This window comes from Orcinus orca, chromosome 6, assembly GCF_937001465.1.
Source record: "Orcinus orca chromosome 6, mOrcOrc1.1, whole genome shotgun sequence".
Lineage (NCBI taxonomy): Eukaryota > Metazoa > Chordata > Mammalia > Artiodactyla > Delphinidae > Orcinus > Orcinus orca.
The window spans coordinates 92,519,461-92,535,226 of NC_064564.1; the positions used below are offsets into that span (position 1 = coordinate 92,519,461).

A 15,766-nucleotide genomic window follows, 5' to 3' on the forward strand; every position below is an offset into this window, starting at 1 on the left:
ATCAATAATTACTACAACAAAATAAGACTTTCTGAGAAGTATGAATGTCTGACTGCATGTTTTAAATGTAAGAGTTTAAACACTTAATTTTGTCAAGCATATCTGATTAGAAGTTATATTTCTTCACTTAAAATTATATTTGTATTAAAATTTAAATTTCCTCTCTGACTTTGTAAAGTGATCTTGCTAATCTTGTTTTTATTAATTCATTATTATTTATTATGTGGTGAAATCTCTTTTTAGACTGAGACAATTTTGTTCTTCTGCAGCAGTCTTGTTTTTCTAAACTCCTCTCTGATTTGACTCCAGCACAATATGAAGTCTAATTTATTCAGTTGCTCCCTGAGAGCAGGACCCACATCTGTTTTGCCCTCGTCACTGCATTCGCATTGCCCAAATTAGTTGCCCAGACTTCCCAACAGTGTGACTGCATGTGACTTGTTAAAAATAATGGAGCCACATGAAGGTGTAAGAAGGTGTTTTCTGATAATCCACTGATCTTTTTCCTCTCCTAAGTGTTTCAACAATGTCTCTAGCTAACCACTGGAACTAAGCTGGTAAGACGAGTAAAAAGCAAGAATCAAAAGTAGAGGAAAGTTGAGCTCTACAGCCTGCTCAGGCTCCCCTCTGTACCCCATTGTCACTGTTTACCTAAGAATGAGTTAGGATACACAGTCGACCATAGTACCTGGGCCATGAGATTCTGTATCTTTGTAGAATCTCCCTTCCTTCCACAAAGCTGGAAGAATAAGAATGCCAAGTTTTCCTATCCTGAAAGAGCCTGGGTTAGTGACATGAGCACTGGTTGGCAGGGGAAGGTAAATACTCTCCTCTTCAGTCAAATGGCAAATGATTTCTAGTTGGCTTATGTTTATTTCTATCATGTATTTAGCTCTGGACTTGTCTTTGTCATAGAGACAAGGTCCCTTACCATTTTTACTGGAGGTCATTTAGGCTTACGTCTAGTATAGGCAATAGGAATCATCCAAAAAGATCATCCCAACTCACCAAACACTGTAGTACAAGGCAAAAACCTTACAGTAATAATATGCAAGGCTACCTAAAATGCCACTTCTATCAAAAGTTCAGAATTAACCACATCTTCCCTTGAAGCATACTGACAAGCTTGCATCTCTATATCATATTTATTTTGTTCAATACACTCTTATATCCTAACTATATTAGACACTGTTCTCATACCTTTACAAATACTAATGCATTTAATTCTAAATTATTTGATAGTATTACTCCCACTTTAAAGATAATGCATTTGAAGTTCAGAGACATCAAGTCATTTGTTCAAGCTCACAAAGCTAATAACTGGTAGATCATGTGACTTCAGCACCTGTTCTCTTAACCGCTAAACTCTGCTCCTCACACTTATTATGTCTAGTTGTAGTGTCTATACTCATGCAATTTTCCCTGAATTTCCTGATTTTTTTCCAAAGAAAACTGTCAAGTGATACATCTCTCCCCTCCTTTCTCAGAAATTCTGGGTTTGACTAAAATACAGGAAATTATTCTATTATTATTAGTTATGTTGATTTTTCATTTAATGAAATAATAATAGAAGGAATAACAACCAAACTATATTGAGACTTACTATATCTTAGGCCTAATATTCTAATAGCTAAGATTACTATATTCTTATATATTACAGATACACAGTATAAAAAGGGTTCTGGACCTAATTCCACTTTGAGGGGGGTGGTTTCCCCAAACCAACCAATAAACAATTCTTAAACACTAGCTGGGTGTCCTACAATTCAACTCAATTCTGACACTATCTACATGGAGAGAGCATCAGGTCTCACAGGTTAAGGGTGAAACCAAGCAGGACCCTGCAGGGCCCTCCCAGGTACAAGACTCTCCATGTCCCCACTTCTCATCTGTAGAAAAAGCTTTAGTATCCTAGGGCTTTCTCAAACTGGTAACGACTAGAGACTTGAAAAAATGCAGAAACAAAGGAAAAGCAATTAAGCAAGAAAAGTAATAATAGCTTGAACAATAGAGTCACAGACTCCTAGTTCCTCCTAAAGGGATATAGATAATAACATGATTCATATCCTTGAGTTGTTTTACAGAAACCAGGACTCCCACTAAACAAAAACTGCTAACCACAAGCACATAGATGCCAGACTGGTAGGAACCAGATTGATGATTAAGATTCCCAAAACATCACCTTGTTACCTCACCACCAACCAATCAGAAGAATGTCCATGTGCTGATCATGTACCCTGTGACACTTGCCCCTGATGTTGCCTTTAAAAACCCTTGCATGTAAGTCATCAGGGAGTTTGGATCTCCTGAGCATTAGCTGTCCAGTCTCCTTGCTTGGCAATGTGCAAATAAATGCTGTACTTTCCTTCACTACAACCTGATGACAGTAGATTGGTTTTGCTGCACTTCAGGCAAGTGAACTCAAGTTCAGTTTTGGTAACAAGGGCTCATTTCTACAAGAATGTCCCCCCTTTCCTACCCAACTTCAGAGGTCAGTCACAAGTCCAGGTTGTTACCTGTAATTCTGACAGACTGCTATAAATCAGAGGTCCCCATGACCCACTTCTTGATTTTGATTAACTTCCTAGACCAGGTCACAGAACTCACAGAAAGATTCTACTTACTAGAGCACCAGTTTCTTATAAAAGGATATAACTCAGGAACAGCCAGATGGAAATGATGCATAGGACAAAGTATGGGAAAATGGTGCTGAGCTTCCAAGCCCTCTTGGAGCATGCCACTCACCTCAAATCTCCAGATATTCACCAACTCAGGAGCTCTCCAGAACCCCTCCTGTTGGGTTTTTATGGAGGCTTCGTTACACAGGCATGACTGATCAAATCACTGGCCATTGCTGATTGACTCAATCTCTAGCCCTTCTCCCCTCCCTTGAGGTCAGTGGGGGAGGGACTGAAAGTTTCAACACTCTAATCACACATTACTAATCACACATTAGTTCTCCTGGCAACCAGCTCCTGTCTTTAGGGGAGTTCCAAAAATCACCTTATCAACCTAATGAAAGACACCTTCATTGTTCTTACCACTTAGGAAATTCCAAGTGTTTTAGGAACTGCATGTCAGAAATGGGGATGAAAACCAAACATAATTTCACACACTGTATTTTGTAATTCTCACAATAACCCTATAATATTAATATTAATACTCCATTTTAGTGGCAAGATTTGAACCTAGCTCAGGTTCTATGCTATGTATATATGGTGACCAATATGCTATAGGGCCTCATATAAAACAAACATTAAGCAGGCAGTCTACATTTATGCATTGATAATTCCTCAGCATATGAAACTTGGACATGTGCATTGCTCTGCAACTCAGGTCTCATACTTTTCTGACATTCCAGAACCCCATTGAATACACCTACTCTATCATTAACCAAAATTTCAGAGAGACCTGATTGCGGTTTGTTAGGATTGCAGCCTGGGAGACACAGCTTCAAGAAGCACTTGAATTGTGTTCCACCAGACTACAAAATAAGGGAAGCTTATAAAGGCAAAAACACCTACAAGGTTATGTAAATTGTTTGTCAAGAATTAGGATTGGAGCTGGCAAGATTGCTTGTTAAGCAAGGATTGGTTGGCCTCTAAAATGGTTACATAGTTGCAAAGGGTAGAGGAAACTTTGAAACTACAGGATGCAGCTAGCAGATATTGTTTTGAAAACTGGCTGGTGGTATTCTTGAGTCTGATACAGTTCAGAAAAAATTCAAGTTCTCAGTGATGCAGGAATGTGTCTGAAACCACATCCACAATGGCCACCCAGCTCCATTTTGGATGCCTGAACCATAGTTACTCCGTTTTGATTTTTAAATGATCTTAAATATGTCATCACCACCCTCTACAAGATGCTGACCCCTCTGCTGGCACCAGATGCTCTCCTGTGTATCTGCCTTGGTATCTGCTACAGAGGCCTCCTTCCAGATACGAGCTGTGGGCTATGCTAACCTCACAGGCTGCTTAGGTATATCTTTTAATCCACAGGTCTGCATCAAAACACTTCTCTCAATTTCAAAGGAAGTAAAACAAGGGATATTAATTCATTTGGAAATAATTTTTCATCTTTCTCTACTCATTCTCTTTTCTTCACTGGACAAAGAATAATGTGCTCAAGTATTGAACTAAATTTACCCCAACTCTCTCCAAATTTAGTTTTTAGAAAAGAGTCCTCAAAAGCATCTCTCTTCTCTTTAGCTTTATTATAGGAAGTCAGTATAGTCTAGTGGCTAGGACCTGGAATCTGGAATCAGAAATTTGGGGTTCACCACTGACCTTGGACACACTAACGAGCCCCTGAGAAAGCCTCATTTCTCTCATGTAAAATAATGGAGATAATGGGTAACAATACCACTCTCCTCACTGGATTGTTGTGAAAATGAGACCATCCCATTGAAGAGTTTAGCATGTTGCTTGGCTTAGGCCAAGTAGTGACTAGCAATTAGCTATTGTCTTTGCAGTAGCCATTTTACATTACATTCGAGTCAGTCATCCTGTCCATATGCACACTAAAATTACCTGGGGAGGTTTAACAACTACTGATGATTGGGTCCAACTACCAGGGATTCTGATTTAGTTTATTTGGGGTAGTCCTGGGCAACTAGGTTATCAGAAATGTTTTTTCACACAAGCCCCAATGTACCATTTTGTACATGGTAGAGGCATGCCTTATAAATAAACCTTAAATAACATACTAAGCTTACTTTAAAATTCTAGCAGTGGAATCCAAGCACTCAGCTATCTTTACCTGAGTATTGGAAGGTGGTTATTTTTTAACAAATGACTAGCTTTCAGAGAGATAAACAAAGAAAAGCAAGGTGGTGAGAGGGACCTGTCTAAATTATTACATCACCCAAACACACCAAATCAATCAGTCAGGTGATATATCCTTCAGCAGGACCACGTTCATAGCTAATGGATAAGGATTCTGAAGTATCCTAAAATGTTACTCCTGGATATGTTATTACTTAGAATAGTCATGGGTCATGGGTAGTTAGGCGGAAGGCCTGGAATTCTAGTGTTATAAAACCCGGTTTCTCATTTGAGTCCCCACTTGCCTGTAAAATCCTGAGTAAGTTGCTAATCTTCCTTCAGGCTCAGATTCTTCATTTGCAAAAGCAGATGAATACCTATTTCACATGGTTCCTGAAATTATCAAAAGAGACATTCAGTGTTAATCATTTTTTTCATTGATAAAGGTTATACACATTAAATCTTTTTTTCACTATAGTTATATTCTCTGGCCCTCTAGTCTTCCACCAGTCCCTCTTCTTCTCCATAATTAGCTGTTTATGCCACTATTAAGGACATTTTCCTATTAATGTAGATGCATCCCTGACTTCTGACTCCCCAAAGGTCAGGAACTGGCCTTAGTTCTGTATTCCAGGAACCTAGCTCATTATCTGATACATAAAAGATGTTTAATAAATACTTGATGAAAGAATATATGGAAATCAAGAAGCCAGAATTATGAGCAAATAAATTTTTACCAAGGTCAATTCAGTGGGAGAAAATTGTCAGACTATGAAAAGCTATGTAGGGAGAAGCAACTCCAAGCCTCAATTTAACTTCCCTGATGTTTAACATTGACTATTGTTTTGAAGGTAAGATTTTAGGAGCTGTCATATTAGACTTTCAATTCATTCAAGTCTCATTTATTAGGTGTGATAAAACTCAGGATTTAAGACCCTAGGTAATTAACCAAGTGTGCTTTCAATTTCAATCCCCGTTACCTACAAATATTTGAACTAGCATTTAATGTTTATTTTGAGCTATCACTGCTATTCCTGGACCTTTGTAACTCAATGAGTTTCATTTCCTTCCATCTTAACCAAAGGAGAAGCACTGACTCTCATCAGAGGAGCGGCATTTCAGGTCAAACATTCCATAACTGGAATTAGAGTTAATGTAAATTCATTCCTATGTGACTTGCATTCCCCCAGTAAACATTTATCATCTACTGCCTCTGACCTTGAACCCCTACATGCCACACTGAGGCCAAATTATTGCGTTAGTTTTTTTATACTTGAAATAAGTAGAATTTCCATCTCTGGCTTTATTTCCCACTCCTTGATATCATAATATTATCCAAGTTAGCTTATAATGATGAAGAATTGAATTATATGGTACAGATGAACTTATTTGCAAAGCAGAAATAGAGTCACAGATGTGGAGAACAAACTTATGGTTACCAAGGTGGGGAAGGAGGGGTGGGATGAACTGGGAGACTGGGATTGACATATATACACTACTATGTATAAAACTGATAACAAATGAGAACCTACTGTACGGCACAGAGAACTCTACTCAATGCTATGTGGTGACATAAATGGGAAGGAAATTTAAAAAAAGTGGATGTATGTATACGTATAACTGATTCACTTTGCTGTACAGCAGAAACTAACACAACATTGTAAAGCAACTATACTCCAATAAAAATTAATATAAAAAAAGAATTGAATTATAACCCTAGGCTCAACATAACTTAGCTTTGCTTTTTCAGTTATATCCTAGATCAGTTGTTGAACTCTGTGTCTTCAAATCATCTGGAGGTGTTATTAAAATGCAGATTCTGATTCAGTAAGTCTTTGATGGGGTCTGAGATTTTGAATTTCTAACATGCTCCTAGATAATGTTGTTGATGCTGGTCTAGGGACCACATTTTCAGTAGTAACGTTCTAGATAATTTCAATTCACTATAATTGTTTGAACTTGTTTCTCTGCATTCCTTGATTCTTTAGCCTCTTATTACAGTCATTCACTTATCCCCTAGACTCATACTTAAGAAGTTTTCTCAGGTGTAGACCTTGGGCCATGTAGTCAACTACGGCTTGTATTGTTTGTCTCAGCTCCACAGTTAGCACCTGGAGTACCCACACCTATCAGCCTTATAAAAACCTATCTGCAAATAGAGTCCCCAAAAATGGGGACAAGAAGTAGACATTCAGCAACAGTGAATGCTGAGACAGATCACTTAGAGTCCCAGATTCTCTATGTGTTTCCTTTGAAGCAAGAGATAATTTTTACAAACATTCTCTGAATCCTTGAAAAAATGTGCATTGTGTTTTCAAACTAATGAATTATACTATTAAAATTATAATGTATGTTTTGCTTTTAAACATATTGATATATTCAAAATTTTCATGTCAATAACTTTGTTTTCAGTCTTTTTTTTTTTTTTTTTTTTGAGGTACGCGGGCCTCTCACTGTTGTGGCCTCTCCCGTTGTGGAGCACAGGCTCCGGACGCGCAGGCTCAGCTGCCATGGCTCATGGGCCCAGCCGCTCCGAGGCATGTGGGATCTTCCCGGACCGGGGCACAAACCCGTGTCCCCTGCATCGGCAGGCGGACTCTCAACCACTGCGCCACCAGGGAAGCCCCAGTCATTTTTTTAATTTAACACTTTAATATTTTTATATTTTGATATTTGAAACTTAAGAAAATGAGCCACTTGATACTGTGTTCATCTGTTGTGGGTATTGGAATTATTATGATTCCAATTATTATGATTGTATTAAGGGGTGATCTCCCTGAAAGGCTATTATCAGAGTCAGTTATCTTTGGAACAGGCAGTTCCTAAGATAAGAGACCAGGAAGATAACAGGAAATGATGAATTATCAAGGCAGAATATAGAAAAGAGGCATAACTCCTAGCAGATACCTCTCTAAGTCTTGATTTCTTTAATTGGGACTTCTAATATAAATATGCTTTAATATTTTGTTCTATGAGTTAACAACTTACATGTTACTTGCTATATTCCCTTTTATCATTACTTCCAGTTTCATCTTTAATAAGTCCTTATTTAAAAACTTTAGCTTGGTTTCAGATGTACAATGAGGAACAATGAGGAAACTGTAAAGCAATAGAGGCTTGAAGCTTGGAGGAGGGAATACAGATTTGGGAGACTTCAAGGTCAGAGATTCTAGTTGTGACCCCAGACTTCAAAAGCAGGTGCAAGGATAAGGAAGCTGGCAAGCATAGTATCTCACCCAGTGACTTGGTTGGTGATGGATGCACATAAGGAATCTCGTGAAGACTCATAGGACATCCATCATTCTTAACCCTAACACCGCAGATAGCATGTGTGCTACCCAAGAACTTATGTCTCTCCAGCCCCTCCCACATATATACAGAAAAGGGAGAGGGAAAAGGGCAGAACTGATTCAACTGTGGTCATGACTAAGAATCTCAAAGAGGCTGACTTGACTTGAAAGAGACTTTCATACTAGAAGAGAGAGAGCTATGGGGGCAGTTTAATTTTTTCTTTCATGACTATGCAACAATAGACGATGAGGTGGATGAGAGCAGTTACAGAAATAAGGTTATCTTCGTATCCACATCTGAAACATAGTATGTATATCCCAATACTGCTCATCTACTTTGATCACAATTAATATTAAAAACTCTTGCATTTGTTTTGATATGTTTATCACCAACAAATACCATGTTGCAAAATACTATTGCTTTTCTGTCCTCAACTGAAACTGTGAGCAGCATTTAACACATTTGATGACTTCTCCTGCTTAGAGAAACACTCTCCTCTCTTGGCTTTCATGATACTACCTTCCTCTGGTTGTTCCTTCTCAGTCCCTTTACTGAATAATACTGGTTGTCAAATCTGAATCTACTTCTTCTCTTACCCTGCTTATCTTCAAGATTAGAGGTTCTCAACTCTAAACGCATATTTTAATCACCTGAGGAGGTTTAACAACTAATGACCCCTGGGTCCAACCTCCAGAAAGTCTGATTTTGGGGTATCTGGCCAAATAGATTAAAAACTGTCAGGTTACTGTAATGTGAAACCAATAATTAGAAGCACTTTACTAGACGTTTCTCCTATTGATAAATATAAATTACTATATTAGCTCCAGAATTCTTTCCTGAAATCAAGATTCAACCAACTGCCAGGATTCTGATGATAGTATGGCAGCTTATATTGGACTGTTTCCTGCCAATAACAATTATAAACTCTGGACAAAGAAACATATCTATGTCTATTTCTACGTCTCTTCATATCAACTGAGAGCAAGCAGAAACTGGAGCTGATATTACACTTTCCAGATTGGAAACACACTGGGTGAGATCCACATTTAACTGGCTTTTCCCATGATAGCACTCTCCAGTCTGCCCTGTGCACAGGAGATACAGTTCAAGCAGAAAACAGAAGTCTGAGGTCAAAGTTTGGGGCTGCTAGAAACTGACGAGGATAGGTAAGTGCATGAAAGGATTAAACCACAGAAGGCGTGGTCCCCAAATCTGTGTGTGAACTCTTCCAAAATTCAGCTGCACATGTGTAGGATGAGATTCTAATGAACTTAGTAGAAAACAACAGTTGGAAAGCTAAAATACTGAACAGGAATTTTAGTAGCTGCCTGGTATTAGGGAGGTGCAGTTTGGAATTCGAATTCTGCCTAATTAGAGGAATTAAATCCAGGTTTGTAACTGATACTTCAGAAGGGCCACAACTTACAGTAGTAAAGACCATTCCCAGGACTAAAGTCTATGCCCTGAACTGAGCGAAAAATTCAATTACAATCACTCTAACAAAATTAAAAACAAAACCTTAGGATCAAGTTGGTCCACCAGCAGCTTAATTGCTTGCTAAATTAAAATTAACATTTTCCAGAGGAAAGTTACAGAATCCAAAGTCTCTGCAAAATATTATCCAATATAAAATAAAATTACTAGAAATGTAAAGAGGCAGGAAACTGACATCTATATTCAAAAGAAAAATCAGCCAATAAAAGTGGACACAGACATAGCAGATATTGGAATTAGCAAACAATAAGTTTAAAATGACTACTATAGATATATTAAAGAGTTAATAAGAAAAATGGATATGAGTAAAGATACATTTCAGAAAATATATGGAAACTAAAATTGAACCAAATGGCTACCCAAGAACTGAAAACTACAATATCTGAAATTAAAATAAGAAGTGCTTTCAGAAGAAATGTATCAGTGAAACTGAAGATAGGTAAATAGAAATTTCCAAGCTCAGACGCAGATTATTTTTAAATGGAAAAAAAAAAATGAACAGAGCTTCAGTGGCTTGTCGAGTAATATCAAGAAGTCTAACATTGGAATGGGAGTCCCAGAAAAGGAGAAGAGAGATAATGGAGCAGAACAAACACTTGAAGAGATACGGTTGACTATTTCCCAAATGTGATGAAAACCCACAATCAATTGACCCAGGAAATTCGGCCAGCTCCACGTAGGAAATATGGAAGAGCCAACTAATCATTTCACATTTGGGTTACTCGTAGATCTTAAGACTAGCAAGTTCAGAATGACCTCTTGATATTTCTTTGATACTTCCCACTCTTCAAACCTGTTTGCTCATTTCCCAATATTTCTCATTTGAGTAAATAGTATCACACTTACCCTGTTGCTCAAAATGAGATTCTGGGAGTCATCTATATTGGTTTCCCAGGGCTGCTCTAACAAATTACCACAAACACGGTGGCTTTAAAAAAACACAGATTAATTTTCTTATCATTCTAGAAGTCAGAAGTCCAAAATGGATTTCGCCGGGCCACAGTCAAGGTGTCAGCAGGGCTGCATTTCCTCCAGAGGCTTTAGGGAGAATTTGTTTCCTTGCCTTTTCCAGCTTCTAAACGCTGCCTTTATTCTCTGGCTTGTGACCCATCCTCCATCTTTAACGCCAGTGTATAGCATCTTCTCCCTGACTCTTCCTCCCCGTGCTTTGGTCACATGGTTTCCTTCTCTGCCCTATCAAATCTCCTTCTGATAAGGACACATATGATTCCATTTAGGACCCATCCAGGTAATTCAGGCTAATCCTCTCCATCTCAAGAGGCTAAACTTAATCACATCTGCACTCTCTTTTGTCAAATGAAGTTATATTCACAGGTTCCAAGGATTAGAACCTGAATATGTTTGGGGTCTGTTATTCAGCCTACCACATCATCTCTTATTGCTCTTCTCTTATCCCAATTTTAAATTTTTTCATGAACAATTCTTTTTCATTTTATTTGAAAATACATCTTGAATCCACCCACTTCACCTCCAATGCCACCCCTCTAATCCAAACTACCACTAATTATCATCCAAAGAAGGTCCCCTCTGGCTGAAACACACTCCCTTCAGATCTCCTTACTATTATCTCTTTCTCATACTTTAGACTGTAACTCATATATTCACTTTTAAGAAGGCTTTGATAACAATATCTAAAGAATACCTAATTCTACCCTTTAACTCCTTTTAAGACCTTGATGCATTTCAAAATCAACGTATTGATTTGTTTCCTCTATCAATTAGGTTCAATCAGGAAAACAGAAACCTTTTGGGAGCTTTGAACGAAGGAATTGGTTACCCTAGCACTGGAAAGTTGGAAGAGCAAAAATGAGTAGGAGTCCTGGAAGAGTAAAGTAGGGGAAGGAATGTTGTCCAGAAATTAATACCTGCGAAACCAGATACCTCCCCAAAGGTTAGAGCACAAAAGGGAAGAAGTGTTACCAGAATCGAAGAGCATCTAGGGATGCTGTACCACTGATAGAGGTAACAGAGAGGAAGAAAAGAGCATCTTGCCTCCTCATTTCCTATTTCTCTATAGAACACTAATGCAAGTTTCCTACATTGCCAAGAAAGTACATTTTGTGGGCCATATATCCTGAATGAATTGGGAACTGTTTAAATGTAGTCTGGCAATAATAGTGGGTAAACACTGATTGTTCAAAAGCTCTTAATCCCCAACAGTAAGTATTTTGGGAAAATCTCATTTTAAAAGCATCAGATGTTCTCTGTTTTTTACTAAATGAATCTATCTACAACAATTGACCCTGCTGTCCAAAAAAGCTGTTTTAGAGTTACATTTCCTGAGAACTTTAAAAACAAGTGTGGAGGTTTAAACAGCATGAGCACATACTTGGGGGAAATTATCTTGTTTCCCCAGAAACAAAAATTACAAATGGCAAAATAACTTTGTAATACTGTAGGAAGATATCAAAATGTATTCTTTCCCACCACCGGAAGCCATGCTCATTATAGCAGGAGCCCTGTGTATGATCTCCATTGGGATCTTGGCCTTTAGAACAAGATGTTAAATAATTAGCATTACCATAGCAATGGGAGCTGAAAATAAGCTGCCTTAACAGATCTACTTCCTGCACAAAGAAAGCAGCTAGCACAAGTAGAGGGCAGGGACTTGTAAAGCCAACATTTATGGAACACCTACTATTCCATAAATAGTAGTGCCAGGAATTTTAAAAAATGTATTTATTTATTTGAAAGAACATAGGATTAAGAATTAGAACACCTGTGCCTAGATCCCAACTCTGCCTTATTAAAATGATGTGATACTGAGAAATATATTTAGCCTCTCAACTTCAGTTTTCTTAGGCATAAAATAAGAGTAAAAATAACAATGTCATAAAGAAATTGTGAAGATGGCGTAAGGAAACATGTGAAGTTGTTTGTAAAGTTGTTATATAAATATTTCTGTTGAAGACTATAAATTGCTACATAAATATTTCTGTATTTATGATTGTAAGTATATAAGACGTACTTAAGAAATGCCAACCACTTTAGACATTTGTTTGCAAAAACAAGATGGCAGTTGTTAGAAATTAAGATGGAATTTTGAAGGTGTTTATGAAAATGTAGGAATGCCTGAATCCTGTTCTGCAAATCATAACTCATCCCTGAAAATTCTATAGGGAGATATCATCCCTGAAAATTCTATAGGGAGATAGACACAGGGAACAAAGCCAATGGGAAACAAATATTAGTTCATTATTATTGGGTAAGTACCTAATTACCCCTAATGCAAAGTGTTGGCAAAGCTGAGCTAGAGGTCTGCAGCTTTTTGCCTGCAACCAGCCTAAATTCAAATTTTGGAGTATTACCACCTAATGACCAACCACATGGTACAAGGGACCCGACACACTGACCAGGACTCTCAGGAGGTTCTGTGGAAAAAATTAGAGGTAACAGAGTTCCTCCCAAGAGCACCATGAAAGAGAAAAAGTGAAAGAGAAAAAATATAATGTGGGTTCCTGATATTTTTGGCACAGTATTCTTGCCCATTAGCAAATATGGATGAATCTATGACTTAGAATTTGATGAATAAGATTAGCAGTTTCTTCCTCATGGGAAGGTGAAGGAGCTAGGATTCATGTGGAGAGAAAGAAACTCAAGTCTCCTCCCCTGCCTGTTGCAGTCAGTATCCCTAGATGGCCCTTCCCTAGCCAGCCTGTCTCTGGCCATTCACACTCACCGAGTCCTCTGAATAAATTCAGGGAATGATTCCACACTGATGCACCCCAAAGAGGAAACTAGGTTAGCCAGTGTGCCTTCATCATTTTATTGCCTCTCAACTACAAATCTACTCTTTATTGCCTGATCTGTGGAATGAAGTTGGGCTCTTTATTTCTTCTTTGATACAAGGGACAATGCTAAGGTTTGTCAATAGAGAGTCCTGGGGAGATAACCAATGGTGGAGGAAGGGGGTCTTTTTTCTCGTTTCAGAGAACTCCACTAATAGGCTCCTGCAGTGTGTGTAGCTTCTTCAGTGCCTGATTCCTTCACTGCACACAACTCCAGTCCCGGCTCCTGCAGCATTGTGGTTTCTCCAGCAACAGGAATCTTCAGCCCAGATGTCTCCTCCAACACCAGCTCCCACAGTGCACGGTGGCGAGCAGCACCTATGACCAACAGCTTCCTCCAGCACCCTCTCTGGTGGTTTGGCAGTGGAATGCCTCTGGCAAGGTAATTCCCTGTGCATAATTTTCTCAGCACTGTAGAGTACGGACTTCCAGTGGCTTCCACAGGTGCATCGCCACAGTTACTTTTCTGCCATCCAGTGGGTCATGGCCATGCGCTCTTCAACAAGATCTGGATCTCAGCCATGGGGGGAGGGGTGGAAGGGGGGCTCTAATATATTGGATGCTCTGTCATACCCCTGCGTGGTCGTAACTACTCCTTATATCTACCTTTCCTATGTTCTTTAGAGTTCTCTTTACTTCTTTATTAGCTCCTCCCTTGTTACTCAAATCTCCTGTTATTGTTAATATTCTTTTTATTAAACTTGTACAAATCGCTGTGTAGTTTCTGTCTCCTGATTGGAACCTGACTGATGCAGCCAGGTTGGTGTAGGCTAGGCACTGCTCTAGAGAAAGGAGGGAACTTCTATTTACTGAGCACTTGCTCTACACTAGAACCTGTGCTGGGTGTTTCATCATTATCTCATCTGATCGTCACAGCAGTTCTTTGTTGCAGGATACTGTTATCGGCACCATTTTACAAGTAAGGACACTGAGGCTCATTAAAATAAGTGACTTAAGGTACCCCAGCTATTAAATGGCAGAGTTTTGGAATTAAACTCATTTATCTGGGTTAAAGCCTATGGAACTCATAAAGCTAGGAATTTTCCAAAATTCACTTGATATATTCTTTAGCTTTACCTCCCTAGTTAGCACTACATAATATCCTAGATACTTATTTATGGAATAATGCCCTTTCTACTTCTCTCTGAAATGGAAGTTAGATTCCTTAGTGACGAGATGAAACTTGTCTTTATTAGAGTTTAAGCACTCTTTGCCACCAACATTTACCACCTCTCTTGGTGTGTCTGTAAGGACCCATTAAGAACAGCATGGATTGTGCTATCAATACCTAACCTTCAGAGCTACCGCTACTGTTTCCTTTCTTGACTGATCTTTTTTTTTTTTTTTTTTTTTTTTTGCGGTACGCGGGCCTCTCACTGTTGTGGCCTCTCCCGTTGCGGAGCACAGGCTCCGGACACGCAGGCTCAGTGGCCATGGCTCACGGGCCCAGCCGCTCCGTGGCATGTGGGATCCTCCCAGACCGGGGCACGAACCCGTGTCCCCTGCATCGGCAGGCGGACTCTCAACCACTGCGCCACCAGGGAAGCCCTCTTGACTGATCTTTTAACTCCAATTGATTTTTTCAAAATTTTCAGTTTCCACTTGATTCCCTGTTTTCTTGCACTCCTATCTTCCTTTACAACATCACAAACTTTATTTTATTTGCTTCGGCTCAGTGGGTGATTTCTCAGATGAAATAACTTGTTTTCTTTCTCTGATTCTAAAATCATCAGAGGAACCTAGTAGCATGAAAGGGAACTGTGCAATGTATTTTGAGGATCACAAATTACTCACTGGAAAGAAAATGATGGATATGTTTTTCTATTCTCTGCATGTATTATATACCAAGACGATAGTTTTTCTCAAGACCAAGTTCAAATGTTTTCTCCTATAAACCCCATGCACTTTTCCCAGGGATGAGCCTAGAGTAGGTATGAGGCCCAATTCTGGCCAAAGAGATGTGAGGAAAGTGAGCTATGGGATACCTGGAAAGATTATCCTCCCTGGAAAAAAAAAAAAAAAAAAAGGCACACTAGAAGAAGACCCCTTTGCCGTTTTCTTCCTTCTAGCTCTAGACAGTTATGTGAGAACACAATATTTGGAAACTCTGTGTGAGCCTGTTGAATGAATGAATGACTGTTGTTTTGAGACACCACATTGGTCAATTGGTTGTAGGCAGTCAAAAGAAGATTCAGTCCCAGAACAATCCTTTGGTATTCTCTCTGGAAGAAATCCATGAGAACTAGATTGAGATGGAATTTAAGTTAAATAAATGCAAAAAGACTGAGAGAGATTAGTCACTTGTGTTATATTCCATATAAACAGCCAAATGTGGTCTTAGATAAATTACAGAAAACTGTGGCTTTTTGTTTCTTTCTCACCAATACTTATTTAATTAAAAAAAATTAA

At 38.7% G+C, this 15,766-nt stretch overlaps 1 protein-coding gene across 1 annotated transcript in view; it reads right to left on the minus strand.

The window, feature by feature from the left end:
- The window catches only part of LOC101286198 (olfactory receptor 13C3-like), a 340,583-nt gene that overhangs the window by 199,976 nt on the left and 124,841 nt on the right, over window positions 1-15,766 (minus strand). The window contains 1 exon segment of the mRNA XM_049710996.1: window positions 5,069-5,156. Within this exon segment, the coding sequence (XP_049566953.1) occupies window positions 5,091-5,156 (66 nt within the window). The 3' untranslated portion in view covers window positions 5,069-5,090.